This window comes from Strix aluco, chromosome 14 (genome assembly GCF_031877795.1).
Source record: "Strix aluco isolate bStrAlu1 chromosome 14, bStrAlu1.hap1, whole genome shotgun sequence".
NCBI lineage: Eukaryota > Metazoa > Chordata > Aves > Strigiformes > Strigidae > Strix > Strix aluco.
Genome location: NC_133944.1, coordinates 377,004 through 399,887, shown reverse-complemented (window position 1 = coordinate 399,887; position 22,884 = coordinate 377,004). Strand labels below are relative to the sequence as shown.

The following is a 22,884-nucleotide window of genomic DNA, read 5'->3' as shown; positions in this document are numbered from 1 at the left end:
GGGGGCACTACAGGCGGCAGGGGCGGTCAGGAGCAGCACAAGAATGTCAAGCAGAGCTTTCCTGTGCAGCCACCCTAAGGGACAGGGGCTGTTCCCCGTGTCCGTCTCACAACATTCCCCACAGTTCACCTCCCGGAGCAACAAAGATCGGGAAAGTGGCAGCGCTTGGTTTAAGTACAGCAGGAAGAGCTCAAAAAGAAGAGCGCGTTCATCGGAGGTTAATAGAGAAAACCAGTTTCAAGGGAAGTCTGTCTCGGAGAGAAGCAGCTGTCACCACTCCTGCCTCACACTGGAGTTACAGCCCTGTCAGTTTTATGTTTTCTTCTTTAGCTCCTCAAATCTCCGAGAGAGATCATCAAAGTCAATGTCTTCAGAGGCAGAAGAGTTGGCGCCAGCAGAAGCTGTTGGCAGCGTATCCGGCACAGATGGCAGCTCAGGCAGCACAAAGTTATCGATGGTATTAGGAGCTCCAGCTCTCGCTTTAGGAGAAGCTTCCGACTTGGGCCCGGGCCCTGTTTAGAATAAGAGAAATATCATTTCAGCTCACCCTCGTCAGACACTCACCAGGCTGAACAGAGCCACGCTACCGAGAAGGCAACACCAACGTATCGCTCCAGACAGGAGCAGCGGTCACACACCTCCAACCGCGTGCAGACTCAGTGGGAAGAACACAACATTGCAGGCTGACGTGGCTGCAAGGGGCTGCAGTCGTGGCAGAGCGGGGCCAGTGACCCCACCCTAGAGCCGCTCCGGACACTGCGAGATGCCCCTGCGCTGCCCGCGGAGGTGGGCTGACGCTCCTACGTGCCAATAGGGGCTGGGCTGCACCACCGGGATTCCACACCCCCACTTTCTCCTTTCCAACCCCCTGAAGACACGTGCAGGTAGCAGCAGCTGTCACCAGCTGTCAGACTGAAGCACACAGTCAGACCCAGCACACCCACAGGCCTACCTCCTTCAGCACACACCAACGCTCCCCAGAGGGCTCCACTGCACCACCAGAAATCCTGGCTGGAGCTAGAGTTAGGGTCTAAAAACCCTCTAAAAACGCTCTCGGCCCTTATCAAGTCCTAGAGATACCAAGTGCTTTCAGAACACAGAGCAGAATCACGCTGTACAAGGCGGGAGAATTTCGTTACGATCCAACGACAATGCATGAGGCATCTCGTAAGCGGCAGACGGACCAAGGGACAACAGCTCTCTCTACTAGTGCTGCTCTGCTGTGCACTGCCCCAACGTGGACATTAATACAAACCGCCTACCCTCAGTGCTTGCTTCTTTCATTCTGTGGCTGGAGATCAAGATTATTTACTCCCTGTAAACATATATCATCACTTAGAGCTGTTGCTTTCTCATTTTATCCTGCAACACCCTAAACTTGATCTGATGAGACAGCGTAAGCTGGAGACCCAGTTCTGAATTCAGACTCTAGTTCCTGAGTTTCCCAGGGGAAGTCTGGACCCTCCCTGTTCTGAGAGCACACTCTCCATTTCCATCAGTCCTCTCCCAGCTCAAATCCTGTCACACCCTGCGCACTGTTCTCTCTGCGGAAAGCTTCCTTGCAGGGACAGTGGGACCCCAGGCTCACCGCAGCCCCAGCCGCCCGAGGTTCCCCACACCTCTCGCCACACTCACCAGGCACCGGCGCGGAAGCATCCTTGTCGGCATTAGGCTCATCGATCTGGAAGAGACTCTGGGTTACCGCGGCGCTACCGGGCACAGAACCATGCAGGTGCGCGGGACGGCTGACAGGCAGCCGCACCCCTGCGGAGCGATGCACACCCCACCCCTCCCCAGCGTGGCGGCAGCCCCGGCTTCCAGCACTCTCTTCCCAAAAAAAGGAGGCAGTACTTCGACTTTCCCTCCCTCCCTGTCCATCAAAACAGCCTCACTGGGCACATTCTGGAACCGGATAAACAGAGCACATCTGCTGGCAGGTCTGAAATACTTATCAAGGACCTAAGTGGCAGAAGACTGCCCTCTTCACAGCTGCTGCTTCCTCCCTTTCACACACAGCAGACGGGTCCTTGTAGCCAGTAGCGAGGTACAAAATGACCCCACTCATGTCCTGGCCCGCCTGGGACAAACGCCCACGGCCCGGTCGGTTGTGCTGGTACAACTCCTCGTTCCCAGTGGGTGCAGTCAGGGACGCCCACCCCTGCCCAGCCGCATCTGTGCCGCATCTCCTGGATGCAACAGCTGCTGTGCAGCTACTACAGGTGTGAGCACACACAGGTGCTTGGCTACGCCCATCCCTACTCAGGGTACTGCAGAAACAAGAAGCATGTCAGAAAGCAAAATGGGAGGCAGGATCATGAACTGCAGCAACAAAAACATACACCAGCACAGGAGAAGACTCCAGCCTCTCCACTGTCATCCCCAAGGACCGAGAAAAATCTGGGAAAGGAAGAGTGTTTAAACATACACCATCTGGGTCAGCCAAAACAGTCACCCAGGCTAACTATGAATTAGTTCAAAAGCCATAACTAAAAAGACTGAAGGTGATAAACGCTTCACATTCCGAAACACAGAATTTGTGGACTCTGCTTGTTAACTGTTTATCACCATTTTAACAATGCAGTAAAATAAATCTTGGCTTTCCCTTGCAGCCAAAACACACAGCTGAATGAGGAACTTCCCCTCACCAGTCACCCTCCCATCACATGCACTCAGTGATTCACCGCACCCAGAATCAATGCCAAGCACCACCCAAAAGCTCCAAAGGTTGACAGCCCTGTGCTTAATAAACATTTGCCTCTCCTGTGGCTACCGCTGCACTCTTTCCAAGGTTCCCTGGGCTGCCTACAACGGTGCTTCAGCTCAGGCACTTACAGACTCGTATGTCGGCGGGGTTGCCGGAATCGGCGGTGGATGGATGTTAGCGAAAGGCTGGTAGGTCCCCACGGGTAGGCCGTTGAAGTTCTCCTGTACAGAGAGATTACAGTCATGCACCAGACTACTCACCTGGGAGAGCCACCATGGGACACAATGCACGTACAGCTGCTACGGGAGTCAGAGAAAGTAGTGCAAGACAAATGCAGGCAAGTATCCAACCTGACGGAATTTACACGTACTAGGAAAAGATTCTCAAGTCAGATGTAGGCACCCGGAGCAACCAGACCCAGCTAACAGGACTGTGGGTTACTCTGCAGAACCAGAATGACTGAACACTTCATCTTTCAAGGCCTTAGAAGTACCAGGACAAAAAAGGTAACACCTTGCGTTAAGCACACCTGAGCCACTTCTCCTGAGCGCAGTATCACAGAACAGGTCTCTGGCTCACCTGAGGCTTTGTATCACCCTTCCTTGTAACACAACAGTGCCTGAAAGACTCAGACTTGGCACGAGTCCTCGGCATATTTATGCCTGGGCCTTCAGCCAGCTGAGACTTGGCCCAGATTTTCTACAGGAAGACACTGCAGCACTGCTGGTACCATTAAAGACTCCAGGCCATCCCACCGTTCTGCCACTCTCCAGTCTACACAGATATCCTGTAAATGACTGAATTCAGAGAACGGTACTCTTTTCAGCTCTCACCTTCCACCCCTGCAAGAAATCATCTCCCAGAGCCACTGGCCTGGTCCCCTTCCTTTGCAGACAGGGTGCTTTCTGCATTTTTCTGTGCTGTTTCCACCCCACAAAACTCACCTGATTTCCTGGACTGAACCTTGGCACACTACCAGCCTACCAACTTCAAAGTGCAGCTCCAACCCCTGGTCAAAAGCCTGGCAGTCAGAAGACTGCCTCAGAAGTTAAGTCTGGACTCCTCTGCTCCCTGAAGGCAAAGAGGGCTGGCTGGAGAACAGGGGTAGGAACCTCCACGGTCAAGAAACAACACGAAGCTTCAGCTGCACTGCCAGTGGCTTCCACCCCCTGCAGTCTCACGCCAACACGATGGCTTCTGACACATCAAGCTCTCAGGTACAGACACTTCCCAGTCAGCAGGCACCGGGCTAAGGACCACAGTCGGGGTCTTCCACAGAAAAAGGGAACACTCAAAGCAAAGGCACTTACCGGTCCCTTTGGAGGCGGGTAGGAGAAGGGCGGATTCGGCGTTGGCATGGGCATAGGCATCATCACAGGCATGGGTACTAGTCCATCGTGACCAACCAGCGGGGCTGTAAATCCACCACCTCCTCCCCCTCCATGGCCGCCCTTCTTCACATCATCCGTGAATCCCACATCAATCAGATCTGCCTCTCCGCCCGCGGGGGCTTCAGCCTGGAGAGAGTAGAAGAGTTCTGCTCACCAACACACCCCCATTCTGATCACAGCCCTCCGAACAGCACTGGATGCAGCATTTATTACTGGACAAGACAGGACAATGGGCACAGAATACACAGCAGCTACACAGCAATATTAATTAGTGGGAATCAGAGAGGGAACCAGGCTATAGCATGACTGTGGGAAGGAGCAGGGACTGTACTGTTCTAGGGCTGTCTGTAAGATACTGGAGCACAGTCACCACCGAGTTTGCTGCAATGCCACAGCCTATCCTCTGAAAGCCCACGCAGCACCAACGGGACACAGAGCTCCCTGCAGACTCCCTCACTCACCATCACCACCGAGTCAGGCTCATAGGGCACGTTGTAGTTCTTGGCGATCTCTATCAGGTACCTCTCCACCAGAATCTTGGGCGGCGCCTCCACGCTCAGCTTGTGCATCAGCTGGAACACACGGGTGCAGGACACTCAGCGGGAGCAGGGCAGCGGAGCTCGAGCTCTATCATAGCCAGGGCCACCCGCTGCGGGGAGCACGGTGCAGCCCCAGAGAGGCCTTTCCTCCCAGCACAGCGTTGCCGAGGAGGCTGCTGGCCACCACGGGCTGGGGCTGCACGCGCTCTGCTCCTCTCCATCCACAGCCAGCGCAGCAGGGCCCCCCCGCCTGCCAGGGACCTCAGCACTGCGCTCCAACGCGGGCAGGCCCCCTGCAGCACAGCTGGCCCGCTCTACTCTGGAGTGAGCCACAGGCATCAGCCACCAGCCACAGGAAAGCCACAGCAGGCGTGCCTGTTCTGCCAGCTGCAGCTGCTCCACCAGTTCATTACCCTGTCATTGACTGTCCCGATCTGGTTTGTCCGGCACAGCTTCCCATACTCCTTGCTGTACTTGGCACACAGCTGATCAGCAACCTGCAGCAGGAGAGAAACTCTGGGAACGTGCACACCCTTGTTCTCCCCCAGCACACGCTGAACATCTGCTGTAGCCCCTACAGCTGCCCGCCCCCCCGCCACCAGCTGAGCCACCCCCCGTGCTCCAGGGACACCGATACTGGGGTCTCCATCTCAAGAGCCCATAAAAACCTGTCCTCTGCCTTAACGACACAGTCCTGGACAAAGGCCTCTGCCAGCTTCTGGCAGCGTCACCCCCACCCTGCACACACTGACGCCCCTCAAACAACCCTACTCACAATCTTCAACTCAGCCACTTCTGACTGGAGTCGTGGTGCAGCCCAAATCAGTGTAGACACCGCTTCTGCCAGGCCAGAGTCCAGCTCCCTAAGGACAAGAGAAGACAATCCACACCAAGCACCTAGTCTTTGCTGCCCTCAGGCTGCTTAGCCTAGAAGTCCCGACCCTCCATGCTGGGGCCCAGAGACTCCCCTGTCTGGGGAAGAAATGGTCTCTGGAGGCCCTAGGACACCAAGACAAACACAGGTGCCCTTCTGCACCCCAGGCCTGCCCCCAGCACTACCCCTCCCTGAGCCCAGGGGGCCTGGACCCTCTCCCACAGGATACCCCCTAGGCCAGAGCTTACTTCATGGACTGAATCAAGCCGAAGCGGGCTAGCAGCAGATCGCAGTACAGCTCCAGGATCTCCATGGCCTCCACAAGGTAATCTTCACGGATGATGTGCTCCACACGAATCCTGGCACGCTCATCTTTGCCGGCTGCCAGATAATCTGCTATCTCCTTCCTTGCCTTCTGGGCCAGCTCAGCTGCAGCACACATCCCCGAGGTCAGTCACCATGGTGGCAGGGGCTGCTGCCCCCGTATCGGCCAACAGTCCCCACCACACACAAAGCTCCTCTCTCCCCTTCATGAAGCCTCTGCAGTGAAGGACACTCTCCAGGTCCTAGCACACTAACTCACAGGAGAACGAGTGGGCTTTGAGCTGCTAGAAACACTCCTACACCCTCAATTTCCCTGCAGTCAATCAGAACCACGGATCTTATCTGTGTCTGGGCAGGGCAGGACAGCATGGGTGGGGAGAGCCTCCCACAGCACCCAGGAAGTTCCCCACTACACTGTGCGCACAGAAGGCCCACGAAAGGCCCCCCACGGCAAACCGGCATGTCTCTCCACGCACAGCCCACAGCTACCACCCCATGCACCCCATAAATAGCGCCCTGACACCTGCCAGGAAGATGGACAAAGGCCACATAGCCAGCCAGCTCCTCTGGGTACTTGCACATCAGGGCAGACTGCAAGGCCAGGGTCCAGCAAGGAAGAGCAAAAGGCTACTCCACACTCGGCCATGAAAATACCCTGACTCCAGAAGAATCTTCTCCTCGACTCTCCTGAGCCCCAGAAGCACCGTGCGTCACACCTGCCCCCTCAAATACTCACTCTTCTTTTTCTCCAGCAGTTTGAGGCGATTGATGACAAGACGCAGGTTGACTCGCAAGCGCTCAGCCTTGAACCCAGAGCCCAACATGATGAATGCTTTCTGTGGAAGAAGAGAAGCTCATTGGAACCAAGAGCTGTTGGTCAGAAGGACAGCAGTCACTGTTTTACTTGGGGGGGAAAAAAACCCACCAAACCCAGTTCTCCAAACAAACAGGCACAGGCCTGATATTCCCAAATCTGGTTATTTACAAAGGATCAGACCTACAGCACTCATCATTCCCTTTTCCATTTTACAACCCTGCACCCAACCAAGGCCAACAGGGAATAGAAACTTCCTGGATACTCCCATTCTGACAGACAGAATCTCAACCCCAGAAACAGATGTAAGATGATAAAAAACTGGGGCTACTCCATAAATAGGAACAGATTTAGAAAAGATAGCCTAAAACAAGAAGTTAAAGGCCTGGGTCTACTTAATTTAGATAAGTGACACTAGCCACTGATGTGAATACCAGAGTAAAGTTTTAAGAATGTTAGACAAACATCTACCAGCAGTGGTCTAGGAAAATGTGATTATGCCCCAGTTCAGTAAGCTGAGCTTACTAAAATGGTATTTTGAGGTTCCATTCAGCCCCAGATCTTTTTGTAAAACAGCTGTATAATTAACCCAAGGACGGTACAAACTAAGGTTGCAGCAGTCCTGTTATCAGAAGAAAAAAGTTGCTATTCCATATTCCCCCCCTCCTTCCTGCGTACTGAACACATGCTCTGGCACTTCTCCAGTCTCTCATGAGCCAGTTCAAGTCATTAGTCCTACAGAAAACTAACTCAGAAAACATCTTATTACAGCATTTTATTATGCCAAGAACTGTTGATCAAAAAATGTTTCCTTAATAGCTACCACATAGAAAGAACTTGACTTGTACCTGAAGGACACACTGGAGCAGACTTTTGGATAGCATTTTGTGTATAACAAGTGGTTTACATAAGATTTGTTACTATCTAGAGTATATCCAGTTTATTTAGCCAATCTATTCACATATCAATAATTTGAATGATACACAGAATCAACCAAGCTCAAAAAACATTGCTACAGAAATAAACGTGCATGATGTAAGTCTGATGCCATAAAAAGTTTTTCCCTTCTGTAACTGGGATATACTCCTACAACATTAAAATAACTTTACAGTGCTACAAGAAAGTCTCAGCACGAGTTGTAATGTCTCTGTAAAAAGCACCTATTAAATAACTACTCTGATAACCAACCACAGATTAATTACAAATACAGCCATTGAGTAGCAGCCAGCTCACTAGCCATTCTTTCGTAAACATCCTGCTACCATTCTAAAAAGTTTTGTTGCTCCCACTCCCCCGCGTGAGGCTCTCCGCCCCGCTGCTGCGGAAAGGCTGATCCAGTTGTTCCTTCCCGGTACCTCGCTTTCCCATCCCTTCCTGCAGACGAGCTGCTCCTCTGACCAGATCGAAACGAACCTTTACCCGTAGAGCAACTAGCCGGTTGCTGGGGCGGTTGCCAGGTGCGTTAGCCAGTCGGCGGGACTCGCCGCGTAGCTGCCCAAGGGCCAGGGCTAGTTCAGAGAAGCGCGCAGGCAGCGCGGGAGACCCCGGGTTAGCTTCACCGGCGCAGATGACGGGGCTGAGGGGGAGAGATCCCCCTCCCGCCCCGCTGCCGTCCCCAGCGAGGCGGCGCCGAGGGAAGGTCCTACAGCGCGGGCAGGGCAGGCCCGGTCCTGCCCTCAGCCGCACCAGCGGCCCTTAGGGCCAGACATGAGCCTCGCTACCAGCACCTCCTCGGCCGCCCCGAGCTCGGCCGCCCCAGCCGAGAGCCGCACTCACCGGCCGCCGCCCCGCTCAGGCTCCAGGCACCCAAAATGGCGGCCGGCCGTGCGCATCACCTCATCGCGTGCGGAGGGATCCGCGGCCCCGGCACTCCCCACTCCCGGCCCGAGGCACGACGGCGCCAGTGGGGCCGGTGCGGCAGCCACGGCAGCCAGACCGCGCGAAGTGCCCGGCGCGGCGGTGCGGCGGCGCCTGGGGAAGAGGCGGCGGCGGTACAAGCGAGGAGAGCGGCGCTGAGGGACTAAATGACCCAGCGGAGGGATCCAGTTCTACCGAGTCTGGATGGCACCCCCGATAGGCGCCCGCCGGGACCCGCTCCCCGGCGCGGACGTTCCGGCAATACAACGTTCCGCCCGCGGCTCCCCCCGCCTGGCCGGGAGCCCCGCCTCTACGGGGGACGGGAGCCGCTCGGCTGAAGGCACCGCGCAGGGTCGCGGCGGAGGGGTCTCCGGTTCTCTGAGGGCCAGGCGGCGGTGGCGCCTCCGGGAGGGAGGGTCGGGCCGAGGCTCGTCCCGGTCCCGGTCCCGGGGGCTGCGGTCTTGCCGCTGCGTCTCTCCGGGGCGGCGCAGCCCGAGGGTAAGCTGGCCCGGCGTGAGCCCCGAGCACTGCCCGCAGACCCCTGCGGCTGCGCTGGGGCTGCCGATGGCCCGCGAGGGGAAGCAGCCCAGAGACCCCCCCACGCTGCGGGGCGGGGCGGTTCATTTCTAAAGGATGCGTGAGTTCATAACGCACGTGGCGGCTTTTAAATTAATAGTAAAATCGTGGGTTTTGACCTTGCAGGGTAAGCGAGATTCTGGTGAGCTCGGGTAGCACAGGGGCATCCCAAGCCGGGCGTGGGGAGAGGCAGCTGCCCGCGGAGGGGGCCGGGGCTCGGCGCCGCTTCCCGGGCTGCGGGCCGGGTTAGGCGAGACCCGCCGCTGGCACGAATGACCTGCTGCGGGCGGCGGGGAGCTGCCGGCTGGGACGGATCCATGAAAAACAGGTGAGATGCGTCAGGTAACGAAAAACCGTCACCCGGGGTCTGCAGGCGAGGTCTCTGACAGCCGGCGCGGCGCTGCGGCCGGCAGGCCCGGGCCGGGGGGTTCCCGCGGCGGGGCCGGGCCGCACCGGGCCGGGGGCTCCCCGGGGCCGGGCCTGTGCCCGCGCCCGCGCCGCGCGCTCTGGCGGCGCCGCCATCTTGCCCGTCTGTCTGTCCGGCGGCCCTTTGTCTGTCTGCGGCTCCCCGGCGCCTGCAGCGGGACCGGGTAAGGCGGGCCGGGCCGCGGCCGTCCGCCCGCGAGGGGCAGGCCGGATCCCGCCGTCCGCCCGAGGGGCCGGGCCGGTCTGTCTGTCCGGGCTGTCGGGCTGGGTCCCTCGCTCGTCCGCCGGCATCCTCGGGGGCCCGGGCTGGGTCCCTCCGTCCGTCCGTCTGTCCCTCGGCAGGGGAGCGGGGCCCGTTTGTGTGTCCGTCCGCTTGCGGGCTGGATCCCTCCTTGTGCCGCCTCGGGTGTGCTGGGGCTGCCGGCTGGATCCCTCTGTCTGAGGAGGCTGACGGGATCCCTGTGTCCGTCTGTCTGAGGGGGGTGACGGGATCCCTGTGTCCGTCTGTCTGAGGGGGGTGACAGGATCCCTGTGTCCGTCTGTCTGAGGAGGCTGGCGGGATCCCTGTGTCCATCTGTCTGTGGGGAAATGGGTTCAGCTTCTCCCTTTGTCTGTCTGTCTGAGGGGACTGTTGGGATCGATGCCTTCCTCTGTCAGTCTGAGGACGAGGAGTCGATGTTTTCCCCCCTCTGTAGAGTTCGAGGGGGTCGGTGTGGGACCTGTGAGGGACAAGGGGGGTGCATCCCTGCCGTGTGAGGCGGTGTGTCCCCGGCCCTGCCTGCCCCGAGGTGGTGGCAGCTGCCCTTTCCCCCCTCCCGGTGCCTGTCTGCAGGGTCAGCCCCTCTGAGGGGTACCTCTCTGGGCCCAGAGCTGTCCCTGGGCTGGCACACCATCCCCTCAGCCGCTGCTGCCGTGTCTGGAGCTGCACTGCGGGGCAGCCGGTTCCCATGTCTGCCTGGGCTGGGCTGGCCGGTGCCCGACATCAGCCTCTGGGCATGGCGGGGCCTTGTGTCCCCTCGTCTCTCTGGGTGGGGGGTCAGAGACAGGGCAGCTCTGCAGCCTTGATTGGGCTCTGGGAAGGGACAGGAGGGAGAAGGGTGTTTCGACTGAGATTGCAGTCCCTCTTGAAGTGGTCACTCAGCTTTTTGTGTGCTGGGGACAGGACTGCTTATAACTTTGCATGAGAACTGGGTGGGACTGCCCGTACACGGTGGTTTGTGAAACGCTTGCGGATTGTGTTGAGTGCTGGCACTGAACATGGCTGTGGTAATGCAGACCGAGCCCTTCAGGCAGAAGGGTGGGGAATGACCCGAGACAGCCAGCTGCGTTTGGCCAGGGGCTCGGGAAGTCCCAGTGGTGTGTGTGACAGGCTCTTCTCTTCTCAGGTGAGCCCTCTGCTGAGGGAAGGAACACCGTGCTCCCAGGTCAGGGAACATGTCCCGTCGGAAACAGACCACTCCTAACAAAGTTCACTGTGAGTATTGTGTTACACAGCATCGTGGGATCCTTGCCCTAGCTGGATTGTGGTGGAGTGAGATGGGGAGGAGGGGAATGATGAAAAGGTACAGTTTGTGGGGGAATGGTGGTTACTGACATTTCGTATTAGGGACTGTAAGAAGAGAAACTGAGCTCTGTGCATCAGGGGAACTGTCAGTGTCCTGGCATGGCAGGACAGGGATAGGCTTGAACAAACAACTAATGCTGTAAAGGTGGGGGTGTATGTGCAGGGCCTGTAGCTGTGCTTTGCATTCATACTGTCACAAGTGCAGTAATGTACTAAGAAATGTGACTTTGAGGCTCTGGCCCATCTTGGGTGGCAAAGGAAGTTCTAGGCAAGGTGGTTTGACTGTGTGGCTGAAGCCAGGAAGTCCTGGGTTCTGATCTCTGCCCTACCACAGACTCAACTGGCTGGCCTTGGACATGTTACTTAAGCTCACTGTACCTCAGTTTCCTACCAGATAATGTAAATAAAGCCATTTGCTCTTTCCTTGCAGGGAATGGGCAGTGGCTAAGTAATCTACTGGACAGATAAATGCTATCTGTCAGATCATGCTTGAGCTGAGCTGATAGGCCACATCTGTTTCTCCAGCACTCTGGATACCCTAGCGTTTGCTTGATAGCAAAAGGGCTGAAGATGCTGCACATCAGCACTTCTTGTGGGCAGGCTACAGCCAGGTGTTAGTGGAGCTGGGAGGGACGTATGGATGTTTGGCTGCAAAGGGGAAACTGCACATACACGGCTTTTGTGTGACTGACTGCAGCAGAGGGAAGCGGGGGGGCTGAAGCTATACCCTTGCTCGTACCCAGCTTTGTGGCTGGAGACACGTTTGGAATTTGGGCTGGAATGAGGAAAACACATTTCCGCTCCTGTAGATGTGTGAAAGCAAGGCTGATGAGAGGGCCCTAGGTATTGCTAAGCTGTAGTAGCTGTCAGGAGTATGGGACAGAGAGCTGAATGCTGCAGCCCTAACACTGCCTCGCTTTGCTGATGCTGCTGGCTTGCATGTCTCTGTGTGTTTCTCTGTGCTGCCTTTTTGTATGGGTACAGCAACAGGAGTCTCTGCATGCTGTTCTCTGTACTAAGGGAAAATACACCGTGATCGAGCCTAACACTGCACACTCAGTGAGTGTGCTGGGGAGAGCTACCTCTGTCCAGGACTCGAAAGCCCCGTTGGCTGCTAGAGCTAGGCATGGGAGAGCTGACAGACCTTTCCTTGGTGGCCAGCGTAGGAGTCCTGAGACGTGGCTTTTGGCATCTGCACTGACTTGTGCTCTCCAATTCCTGCTTCTGAGCGCTGGGTTCAACAGTGGGCAGAGTATAGCTTTGATTTGCCTGATAGTACATTAATGACTTTGGAGTTGTCTTCCTTAGAGACATTTGATATGTCCTGTGTATGCCAGTCTATCACCTTCCTATGATGGCAGTAACACATCCTGTGTCCATACACTTTAGCTCCAGAGAGTGCCCAGGTATTGCCGCTGCCGTTTAGAGGCAGCACTTAATGCTCTCTCCTCTCTCATGTGTGGAAATCAAGGGGTACAACAGCTCTGGTGGTGCAGGTAGAGTTTCCATGGTGTTTAGGTGGGCTGTTTTCCACTCCACTGTGTAAGGGTTATCTTCTTCAGAAGCTTGTACTATTATATACAAAACTATACATATTATGGAGTTCAGTTCTGCACTATTTTCACAGTGAACATTGATTCTTATCTGCAGTACAAGTGATTGTATCTCCAGTTTTGGTCTCAGGGGAAGCTATCTGACAAACATGCTACCAGCGGGCATGAGGTTGAGGTTATGGCATCTGGTGTGCCACAGAGAGGAGTTCTGGGACCTGTTCACCTCCTTTACGTGCAGTACATTGCTACAGAGCAACTGTTCAACAGGAGCCATCAGGAGCACCAAGTAGGACCACAAGAAAAGGAAGGGACCGAAAGATACAAGGAACATGTCAATGGTGATGTCTCCACCTTGGGATGGAAAATCTTGTCTGTCTTATGATGAACACCACCAAATCGTTGGGACTTCTCTGCCTACCTAGCCTGCTGTGTATCTGGAGGGCCCAGAAATGCCATGCAGTGCACTGACGAGGATAATCGGAGAGAGCATCAGCTCCAAGAACTGGGTGAGCCAGCAGAATGAGGAGTCAGGCTGAGACATAGCAGACACGTTACTGAGACTTCTTCACAGGGACTGAAGTGGTTGGGAGGAGAGGAATGAAAGGGACAGCAGGTATGCGGCTTTTTATGCAGTTGTCTGCAGCTGGGGTCTGATTTGGCAGGCTGCGGGGCTGGGGAAGTGCTTTCTGGATTTGCATAAATACCAATGTGCATATCTAACTGGACATGTTTGTGGGAGGATGGTGCCTACTTCTTCCTTGCATGGCCACTCCATGTTTTCTTCTTTCTTGGACTCACTAGGGCAAGCGACAGCTGCCGATCTCCTCTCCCTGGCTTGCTTGGTGCCACCTCTTTCCTGGGTTACTTTCCAGGCTTGGCATGGCCCTCATTTAATCTTGCTCTCACAACAACATGGTTTGCTGTCCTCACTGAGCACAGAGTCACTTTGTTTGGCATGCAGAGCGACCGTCTGGGAAGCTGCATGGTTACAAGTCAAAACAGTTTTAAATGGAAGTTGACGTGTAAGGAAATTCAAAATAATACAGAAACAATGATAAAAATTACTACTATCACAGAAGTCTGATTGTGCATGATGGCCAGTCCTTCTACAGCTTTAATTGTAGTCATTTCCCCTTTGGCAGGGCTGCAGCACATAATTGGTTCTTAATAATTTAATTTTGTTTTGCCACATGGTGCGTGGAAAATGCTTACACCTGACAAAGTGGTAACAAATAAAACTGTAATACTGGAGTATACTTATTGCATTGCCCATTCCACATTGAATTGAAAAATACAACGCAGTTCCATTGTTCCTGTGGAGATATCTTAATTGGTTCAATTTGGTCTTTATTTTCTCCCAGAGTCTAATGTATACTAGTATAAAATCTCTCTCAGCAATTCATCTGATCTCGCATTCAAGCCCATCAGTTGCCGCACTGTCACTCCATCAGTTATGGGCTACTCACTGTTCTCGTGCTTGCCAAAAATTTGCTGCAGGTGTTACCACGCGCTTTTATTTTCTCTCCTTGCTGTCCCATGAGCTGCTTTTTTTTCTATTGCTTGTAGCCTTTGCAAGTGATGCTTGTTTTAGAACCTTGAGAACAGCTTTTGTTAGTCAAATTAATTCCCACTTCTAGCTCTATCTGTCATGGTCCCAATATCCTATTACTCCTCTATTTCCTCCCCTCTCCCTCTGACACAAACACATTCTGTGCTCTTCAGTGTTCCTTGAATTCTGCTGTCTGTAATATTCCCAGTTTGAAGAGAAAGTATCTTGCAAGAAATAGCACCCAGCATTCAAAACCAAGCAGAAACGTTACTTGCATCAAAATCCTTCGTTCTTAAAGGGCTCTGTGGGCTGCTGTTGTTAACTCTTACAATTGTGTTGTTTTTCATTTCAGTAACCACTACAGCAGTGTGGACAACCCAGAATAGCGATGGGGCAGGTGGACTAGATCCACAGTGGTGCAAAGACTTGCAAATTTCAGGTCCAGGAAAGGAACACAGAGAAGACCTACATGAACAGGGACTTTAAATTGATGTGCAAGGAGGGAATAAAGTGGCTCATCTCTGAGAGACCTTTCTGTTTAGGAAGGAAGACAGGGGATTGATGCAGTTTCTTTTGATTTTGTTTTGTGGATTTTGGGATGGGGGTTGTTTGTTTGTGTGTTTATTTTCCAGAACACCTGAGAGTTATCCTGCATTCATACAGTTCAAGAAGGGAAGGGCTCAGAAAAAAAATCATTTCTGGCTACCAAGTTGATACACCACCAGATCCTAGCAGTCATAACTGCCCCTGTTGCACAGTGCCGCAGGGCTGGCCCCTACCTCCACCGCTGCTCACCTGCATCCCACCCATTGACAGGATTATGGAGAGGAGAACTGGAATGCAAAGCAGAGGCATTTGTATGATCTTTCACTGTCCTACGTCTAGCTGTTTGTAAAGCAAATACAGTGACTTGTTTTTGGTGTTGTGGTCAGCCTGCAGCCCTTTTTGTATTTAATAAAGAAACTTCTGGAGAAGAGTCTGTGAATTCACTGTTGAGCATAACATCCTTTACTGATAGCAGTGATCCTAAAGCTGTTGCCTGTCTTACTCTCTTTCCAAATGAGTGGAAGTGTAATCAAAGCGGGGTGGAGATGGGGGTGTAAGTGTCTGTATGTGAGCGTGTGTGTGCGGAAACTATAATAAATGTGTAGCCCTGTACTTATCCAACATTAAAGCTCTAAAGCTTCATCAAAGTAGGACTTAGTCCATCAGTAGATGAACAGGACACTCTTCCCTAAGTTCTTTTGGAGGCAATACTAGTTTAATACATAAGAAATTCTGTATGAGCTAAAGATAGCATTTTTACAAGTTTGTCTCTCCCCATCCCATGATGCCTTTTTAGATACAGGCTAGTGGAGAATGCACAAGATGTCGCGGGCTAACAGCGCTGGTTTGGTTAACGGCTCGCGTTTCTGGCTGAAAGCTGATAGTTCTGTGCACTGCGCTGAATCAATGCTAAGTTGGTTATGGGTGTGTTGTACAGAAAGGCCCCCAGCAGACATGGTCGTGCTCTTAGTTGTTGTGATTGATGCTGGTGTTGCTGCCAGGAGGAGTTCCCTCCACTCACCTCATGGAAAGATCACCGCTTTTAAAATCCTGCAGGCTGTCTGCATAGTCTGTATGTCTGAGCAGGAACCTACCTGCCCTTAGACTCCAGGCTGCTGCTCAGTGGAAACGTGGGGCCTCTGGAAAGGGAGAGGGGGCAGAAAACAAACACGTAACTGCTTCCAGCAGCAGTTGCAGTGGTGTTTGGGAATCCTGTCACGGGTGGCACATCTCCCACCATAGTTTTATATCTGTCCTGTGTTCTGCAGGTTTCTTCACCATACTTGCTCTTTGTCTTGCAATGCCTTTTTGTGTCTGGGCTTTTATCCTGGTGGTTTGTGGATATCTGCTTCTTGGAGGGGCACTAACTCTGTCGTGTCTGCTGCTCGTACAGTCTGTATCAGTCCCACCAACGGGAGGTTGTGGTCCAGACATAAAAGCAGCACTCAGGTTATGAAAACTATTCAGTACTGGAATGGCTTCTGATGGGGTACACGTGTCAGCAGTCACGATGGTACCTGCTGCTTTCAGTGACAAACAGACTTAGGGTGCTGCCCAGCACCTCTCTTCAGCCTGCATGGATTGTGTTCTCAAGTCTTCTCTACAGAAACCTTTTTCACATTTCTGAAACAGGATGCTAAATGCCTTCAAATGCTTTTGGAAACCTCCACGGGGATGTTGGGAACTAAAACTCTTCTCCCACAGCCTCTGTGAAACTTCTGAAGGTCTTTGAAATCTTCTATAAATTACTGCTTTCTAAAGCACTGCCAGAAGTTGCGAGGTAAGCACCAGAAAGGCAGTGTGAGTATGAGTATGGGGCAAAGCTGGCGGAAACAGTTTAGCGTGTGGGAACATACCTGTCCTTGTAACAGGACTGGTGCTCTCTCAGTGGGTCAAGTATTCAATTCCCTGGATATACTGATGCCAGTTGTGGCCCTATGCTAAAATGTACAATTTTCTTCTGAAAGCTATGTTTTGACTTTTGTTTTATGTGAAAAATGTACTGTATCTTCCTTAGCATTTTTGCATTTGAGTAGTTCTTGAGAACTTACAGATCAGTTGATAAATTTAACCCAAAAGCTAGCCCACTGGGAACTTCAGCACCTTGTCCCATGCGCTCCCAGCTCATCCACTGAGAGAGGTAGATCATGACTACACCTGGAACAAAGTCATTTGTTTGATTTAATATGAAAAATAATGGTTGCCTTTTATTGCTACTCTTTGGAACCAAATGTTCTCCCTAGCAGGGATTGCCATAAGAAGCTTTCTTTCAGAGAAGCACAAATAATTGCCTTCTTTCAATGTGTTTGCCATCTCCTACTGAGTTGAGGTACTAGTGAGCAGTGTCTTTCAACAAAACAGGCTGTAAGCTATCCTAAACAAGGATCTCAGCTTTCCGGGTTCATTCCCTTACTTTTCTGGTTTGAGCATCTGGAGTGTCACTGGGGTTTATTTTAGCCAGAGCCACTCCTGGGCGAGGCAAGGTAGTGAAGCAAGTCATCCATCGTGTAAGCAGAACACCAGCTCTGAGCACAGACACCTCTGGAGGGGTGGCTTGTCCTCAGTCCTCCTGGGGCAGAAGGTGGTGACAGAGCGTGCCAAGGACAACCCCTGGCTTTAGTACCACTGTGGAGAGTAGAGGAGGTGCAGGCACTCAGGGAGATGCCATTTTTGTGCAAGTTGCCTGTCACAGCAAGGAATAGGGCTTAATGCTTTAGAAGAGCCACAGAGCACCGTGCCTGCTCTGGGATACTGTCACAGTGCCTGAGCGGCTTCCCCCACTCAGAGGTGGATAGCCTGGTAGCAGAGAAAGCCACCCAGCTACATACGGCGGATATATGGGATCTCACAGGTTTTTTTTGTGGATGGAACGGCATAGAAAGGGTCTGCGGAGAGCAGCCTGATGCTGGATGTTTCCACTAGCGAGACTGTTTTACACACAGGGGCTGGACTCACATCAGCAGGTACAAGAGGCTGGTGTTGCATAGTAGGCAAGCGGAGAGGTTACTTAAATGATTTCTGAGAGGTGTCTTCAGAGGTTCTGCACAGTGCAGGTGAGCAGCCCCACCCCGGGGTGTCTGGGGCAAGCCTTGGCGGTGAAAGCGATAGAACAGCACCAGTCTGACTCTTTGTCCTTGTGACTGCCAGGGGAGCAAGTCTTTGCAGGGCTGGAGGAGCAAGCCCGCCAAGCCATGATGAAAAACAACTTTCCTGGAGCTCTTGGGGACCAAAGGCCAGCCATTCATCCGCTGCAAGACCCCGACTCCAGCAGCAGTGAGTTCTGCCCCTTCCAGTAATGGCAAGGTAGTGACTCTGACACAGGGTGAGGCCAGGTGCTGCACAGCGTGGGGGGCCCTCTGAGGACACCTCACCCAGCTCCTCCTCTGGGCTGGCCCTTGGCTCCTGTGTGGGACTGGGCCAGCAAATGGCAAGAGCAGGGCTGCTCCCTAAGGGAAGGGCAGCCCAGAGCCAAGGGCCACCACAACACAGAGCGGGCAGTGACCTCACCCCCTGGGACGCAGCCCCAGTTTCCCAGAGCAGGGTGGTGGCAGCAGCAGGTCCAGCTGATGGTCCAGTGACTGCCAGGCAAGGCAGGGCAACAGGCCAGGTCCAGGGGCTCTGTGAAGCACTTCAGTCCCTGCAATGCCCCAGCCCGAGTTTAGATGGACCCCCTGGTTGGAGGGGGTGGGTAGAGGCCCCAGGTGATGCTGGTGGGGACAGTTAAAGCCTATGAGTGCCCGCAGGGTCCTGACGCTCGGAATAACTGTTCTGCATGTTCCAGGTGGCAGTGATGACGAGGAAACCACCCAGGATGAAGTTTCGTCCCATACGTCTGAGGAGGATGGCTCAATGGTAAAAGTGAAGAAAGAATTAGAGAATGCAGAGCAACCTGTGGCTGGAACCCCACTGATGAGAGAAAATGAGGCAAGTGTGTACTGGGTCTGCACTCACCTGAGCCTCCCAGGGAGAGAGAAGGGTACTGTCTGAACACCTCTCCCCATCCTGGTTTCTTATCTTTCTCTCCCTCCTGCCTCCTCCAAACAACGTCTCCTGGCAGGAGGGAAGGGTATGAGTCGCTCCTGGGCTGCCAGGAACAGGAGACAGCTGGCACCAGCTGCCATTCTCCTGGCTAGCCAAGATGACTGTGTGCCCCTTCCTTCAGTTCTGGTGCCTTTTGCTGACTGACTTCCCCATCCCTTCTGCTACAGAACCAGCCTTGCCCACCAGAGCCCTGTGCTAGCAAGAGCCCAGGTGTGAGTGGAGGCCGTGGGGCCTCTGCCTGCTCTCCCCAAGACAGCAGGAGTTCTGCTCAGAGGCTCATCAGGGAAATTTCTGACTGCAGGAACACAAAGCAGCCCCAGCAGGACTGGGCACACAGGCTCGATCTCGTCAAGGCCTGCCTTCAGCGCAGATCGACACTCGGGGAGTGGGGGCTGGCTGCGGGGGATCTGTCTGCCCTACCACAAAGTGGCTTCTCCTCCCTGTAGGTGCCTGAGAGTCTGAACGCTGACCCCATGCTGGGACTGTCCCAGTGCCCCCTCTGCCAGCTGGAGTGTGGAGGCAGGGAGCAGCTCATTGCTCACGTATACCAGGTAGGGGGGGATGGTTCCGAACGGCGGGATGTCTCTGGGCCTAAGCCCCAAATCCAGGAACAACCCAGAGCACAGGGCAGCTTTGCTCTGGTCTTTGCAGTCACAGAACTGAGCTCCTAGCTAGGATGTGATTGAAGTTTACAGCAGTAAACTGTGTCCAGAGGGTGTCCTGGGGAAAGAATCAGCAAGGCACCGGCCTGCAGTTCTGGAAAACACACACTCTCCCAAGGCAGCCTCTGCAAGCAGTTGCAGGCTGACCAGGCAGGTCCTTCAGATTATACATGGAAGCAATTTTTACATCATTCAGTGAGATAAGAAACCTTCCTCCTAATCATTCAGTTCTTAATTTCGTACCTTTATCACAGTTCCTACCCCTGAAAACAGCTGTTCTTCCTCTGAAATGTTTCCAGTATTGCAGGAGATCTGTGCTGGAATCTCACAGGTTTTGTTGTCAGTGCTGTCTTCACGGCACATCAAACTCTGTGAAAGAAGGAATGAAGCAGAACTGAATTGGCCACATACCTGCACCAGCTGACTGTCTTCATGTAAGCGCTTCCTCACCAGCATCCTGCCTACTCTTAGTCCAGTCATGCTTTGTCCAGCAACAGCAGCTCCTCAGATGCATTTCTGAAAACAAGGGCCAGGTCTTACGATCCAAGTGTTTTGGCCTTAATTGTTTTTCTTGCACTGGAGTGGGGCTGTAGAAAGGTTTCCTCCTTGCTGTTTGACCCATGAGACACCCCAAATGTCTTGAGCTTGGTCTAGGAGCTCTCAGACAGAGGTTTAGTGGTAAAGTGTTCCCTCTCCAAGAGGCTGAACTGAATGGTTTGCCATTGAGCGTGCCTCGGACTGGGCAGGGAGTGGGGCCATTTGCAGCTGACAGCCACGGGGTTGTTTTGCAGCACACTGCGGCTGTGGTGAGTGCCAAGAGCTACATGTGTCCCGTCTGCGGCAGAGCCCTCAGCTCACCAGGATCCCTCGGGCGACATCTCCTGATCCACTCAGAGGACCAGCTGTCAAACTGCGCAGTGTGTGGAGCACGCTTCACCAGCCACGCCACGTTCAACAGGTCAGGGTCGCCCTGGCTGGCGAGTGGGCTGGGGTAGCCACGCCAAAGGCTAGGTGGGCTGCCTTAAATGACCAGTCATGACTCTGGACCCACTAAGGCCTGTAGGAGAGTTGTGAACACCCCAGTGAGTGAGATTCCCTCAATCCCTGCCTGCCCGCAGCTCTGCGTCACCTGCTAAGACCTCGTGGGCTGTGCTACTGAAAGGGTGTTCCTTAGCTTTGTGGAGAACTAGAACTGTGAAGAAAGCACTAGGGTCCCCAGTCACTGGAGAACAATTTGGGCTTCCCTTGCCCAGCAATCCATCAGAGCAGGTCTGTGCTGCCCAGATGGGTTCATCATTTCCACAGCAGGACCACAGGCAGAAACCAAAATGTTTCTTGTTTGTGTCCTGCCTGGTGGAAGATTATCCACCAACCAGTGGAACAGGGCTGAAAGGAGATATCCAGAGATGCTGGGGAGGCGCAGCTTGCTGGCTAATTCCTGCTCTTGCGCTCTTCCAACCTAGATACTGCTCTGGGCCAACCCTCTTCCTACCCCCAGGTACGATGTTGCTTCATTTTAGATGCTCAGACACATCTGTGGGCAGGAATGGTTTAGTGGAGGCCTCTGCCGTGGGCTGCAGCAGGGGCACTGTTCATTGCAGCCCCCGGGCAGACTGAGATGGGGACTCTTCTGTCAGCACCATGTCTCTGACTCTCTGCTCTTTCTGCTTTCCAGTGAGAAGCTGCCAGAGGTGCTCAGTGCAGATCGCCTGCCGGCACTGCAGAGTGAGGGCCCCTCCGGTGTCGAGGGGAAAGACATTGCCTTTCACACCCCTGTATATCCTGCAGGCATCCTCCTAGTGTGCAACAACTGTGCTGCTTATCGTAAGCTGCTGGAGGCGCAGACGCCCGGCATGCGGAAGTGGGCACTTCGTCGGCAGAACGAGCCCTTGGAGGTGCGGCTGCAGCGGCTGGAGCGGGAGCGCACGGCCAAGAAGAGCCGGCGGGACAATGAGACGCCCGAGGAGCGGGAAGTGCGGCGCATGCGGGACCGAGAAGCGAAGCGCCTGCAGCGCATGCAGGAGACAGATGAGCAGCGGGCGCGGCGGCTGCAGAGAGACCGGGAAGCCATGCGACTGAAACGTGCAAACGAGACCCCGGAGAAGAGACAGGCCCGGCTTATCCGGGAGCGCGAGGCCAAGAGGCTCAAGCGGCGCCTGGAGAAAATGGACATGATGCTCCGGGCGCAGTTTGGGCAGGACCCCTCTGCCATGGCCGCTTTGGCAGCGGAAATGAACTTCTTCCAGCTGCCAGTGAACAATGTGGAGCTGGAGAGCCAGCTGCTGGGCAAAATGACCTTTGAGGAGCAGAGCAACAGCGCGCTGCATTAAGCTGCAGCCAAGGACTGTGCCACCTCTGCTGCACAGGCACCCTGGCAGGCTTCTGTGCTTGGGAGGCTGCTGGGGGTCCCTGGTGACTCTCCCTGGCAGATGGTTCTGGTCTTCTCCTGAACAAACGAGCTGGGAGGTGTCTGCCAAAGAAGCCCTGGTGGGAGCAGATTCTGAGGATACAGTCTGCTCTGGGGGCCAAGTCGCAGCCTGTGAACAGAGGGAAAATAAATTAATGGTCACATTTATTTAGTCCCCTTCTTTCCCTTTCGTGCTTCATCCTGTTCTTGGACCCTTGCCCTGTAGATGGGTTTGGGCTGCTGCAGTTCTGCTGTAGGTGAAAGCCTACCTCACCAAAAAGGGATCTTGTTTCCTGCAGCATGAATTATGGAGCTGAGGACTTCAGTAGTCCACAACTCCAGGAGTAAATCCCTCACAGTTTGTGCCCATGGAATGGAAGCAAAGGAGGATGTCCTTTGGCTGTGCACACCCTTTCTCTTAACACTGTCATTATGTGCTTATTTGCAGTAGCATCCACGGAAAAACTAAGAGGAAACTGAGTTCCTGTTCTAAGATACCCCATATAAACACTAACAGAAAGGCTGGCTGAGGTAAGCAAACAGCAAACAAGTTTGCTGGTTTACTCACAAGTTAATTTTCACTTAAACAGCATTTCAGGTTTGCAAGTGAAAGAGTTGATTGAATGGTAAACAGTAAGGGTAGGTCAGTTCTCCCATACCATGTGGATTTGCTTTGCCCTTCATTCAGCACTGGTGAGGTCACACCTGAGTGCTGCGTTGAGTCCGGGGCTGCCCAGTGCGAGAGAGACACGGACACGCTGGAGAGCATCCAGTGAAGGGCCACTGAGATAGTGAAGGGGCTGGAGCATCTCTCCTGTGAGGAAGGGCTGGGAGAGCCGGGACTGTTCAGCCTGGAGGAGAGAAGGCTTGGGGGGATCTTATCAATGTGTAAATACCTGAAGTGAGGGCGCAAAGAAAATGGAGCCAGGCTGTTTTCAGGGGTGCCCTGTGGCAGGACCAGAGGTGACGGGCACAAACACAGGGGGTTCCCTCTGAACATAGGAAACACCTTCTTAGTGTGTGGGTGACGGAGCACTGGCAGAGTTTGCCCAGAGAG

The 22,884-nt window shown here is 53.9% G+C and overlaps 2 protein-coding genes across 20 annotated transcripts; one reads left to right on the top strand and one right to left on the bottom strand.

Annotated features, from left to right (window-relative positions):
* Positions 1 to 147: 147 nt before the first annotated feature.
* IST1 (IST1 factor associated with ESCRT-III) lies at positions 148 to 8,553 on the bottom strand. Of its 4 annotated transcripts, none has more exons than XM_074839663.1 (10): positions 8,423 to 8,553; positions 6,569 to 6,668; positions 5,757 to 5,937; positions 5,410 to 5,497; positions 5,048 to 5,131; positions 4,557 to 4,667; positions 4,015 to 4,221; positions 2,833 to 2,925; positions 1,636 to 1,681; positions 148 to 512 (listed from the first exon to the last, which is right to left on the bottom strand). In XM_074839663.1, the coding sequence occupies exons 2-10, from the start codon at positions 6,654 to 6,656 to the stop codon at positions 313 to 315; spliced, it is 1,098 nt and encodes a 365-aa protein (XP_074695764.1). In that variant the 5' UTR covers positions 6,657 to 6,668; positions 8,423 to 8,553; the 3' UTR covers positions 148 to 312. The 4 variants fall into 4 exon arrangements, with proteins under 4 accessions (XP_074695764.1, XP_074695763.1, XP_074695765.1 ...); XM_074839662.1 differs by having other exon boundaries at positions 8,060 to 8,445; XM_074839664.1 differs by having other exon boundaries at positions 8,066 to 8,445.
* An 89-nt stretch (positions 8,554 to 8,642) lies between these two features.
* Positions 8,643 to 21,993, top strand: ZNF821 (zinc finger protein 821). Of its 16 annotated transcripts, XM_074839659.1 has the most exons (9): positions 8,643 to 9,001; positions 9,206 to 9,407; positions 10,891 to 10,979; positions 17,660 to 17,770; positions 17,865 to 17,990; positions 18,499 to 18,641; positions 19,205 to 19,309; positions 20,212 to 20,378; positions 21,096 to 21,993. In XM_074839659.1, exons 5-9 carry the CDS (start codon positions 17,909 to 17,911, stop codon positions 21,748 to 21,750), a joined length of 1,152 nt encoding a protein of 383 aa, XP_074695760.1. In that variant the 5' UTR covers positions 8,643 to 9,001; positions 9,206 to 9,407; positions 10,891 to 10,979; positions 17,660 to 17,770; positions 17,865 to 17,908; the 3' UTR covers positions 21,751 to 21,993. The 16 variants fall into 16 exon arrangements, with proteins under 16 accessions (XP_074695760.1, XP_074695746.1, XP_074695758.1 ...); XM_074839645.1 differs by lacking the exon at positions 17,660 to 17,770; XM_074839657.1 differs by having other exon boundaries at positions 16,350 to 17,990.
* Positions 21,994 to 22,884: the final 891 nt, after the last annotated feature.

Bases quoted from the DNA above. Each gene is read 5' to 3' on its own strand.
- IST1 (XM_074839663.1), bottom strand. From the start codon at position 6,656: ATGTTGGGCTCTGGGTTCAAGGCTGAGCGCTTGCGAGTCAACCTGCGT. The intron at 5,498-5,756 runs GTAAGCTCTGGC...TCTTGTCCTTAG, and splicing joins GGCTTGATTCAGTCCATGAA to GGAGCTGGACTCTGGCCTGG. The intron at 513-1,635 runs GTGAGTGTGGCG...TATTCTAAACAG, and splicing joins TGCTTCCGCGCCGGTGCCTG to GGCCCGGGCCCAAGTCGGAA.
- ZNF821 (XM_074839645.1), top strand. From the start codon at position 10,940: ATGTCCCGTCGGAAACAGACCACTCCTAACAAAGTTCACT. The intron at 17,991-18,498 runs GTGAGTTCTGCC...TGCATGTTCCAG, and splicing joins AGACCCCGACTCCAGCAGCA to GTGGCAGTGATGACGAGGAA. The intron at 20,379-21,095 runs GTCAGGGTCGCC...TCTGCTTTCCAG, and splicing joins AGCCACGCCACGTTCAACAG to TGAGAAGCTGCCAGAGGTGC.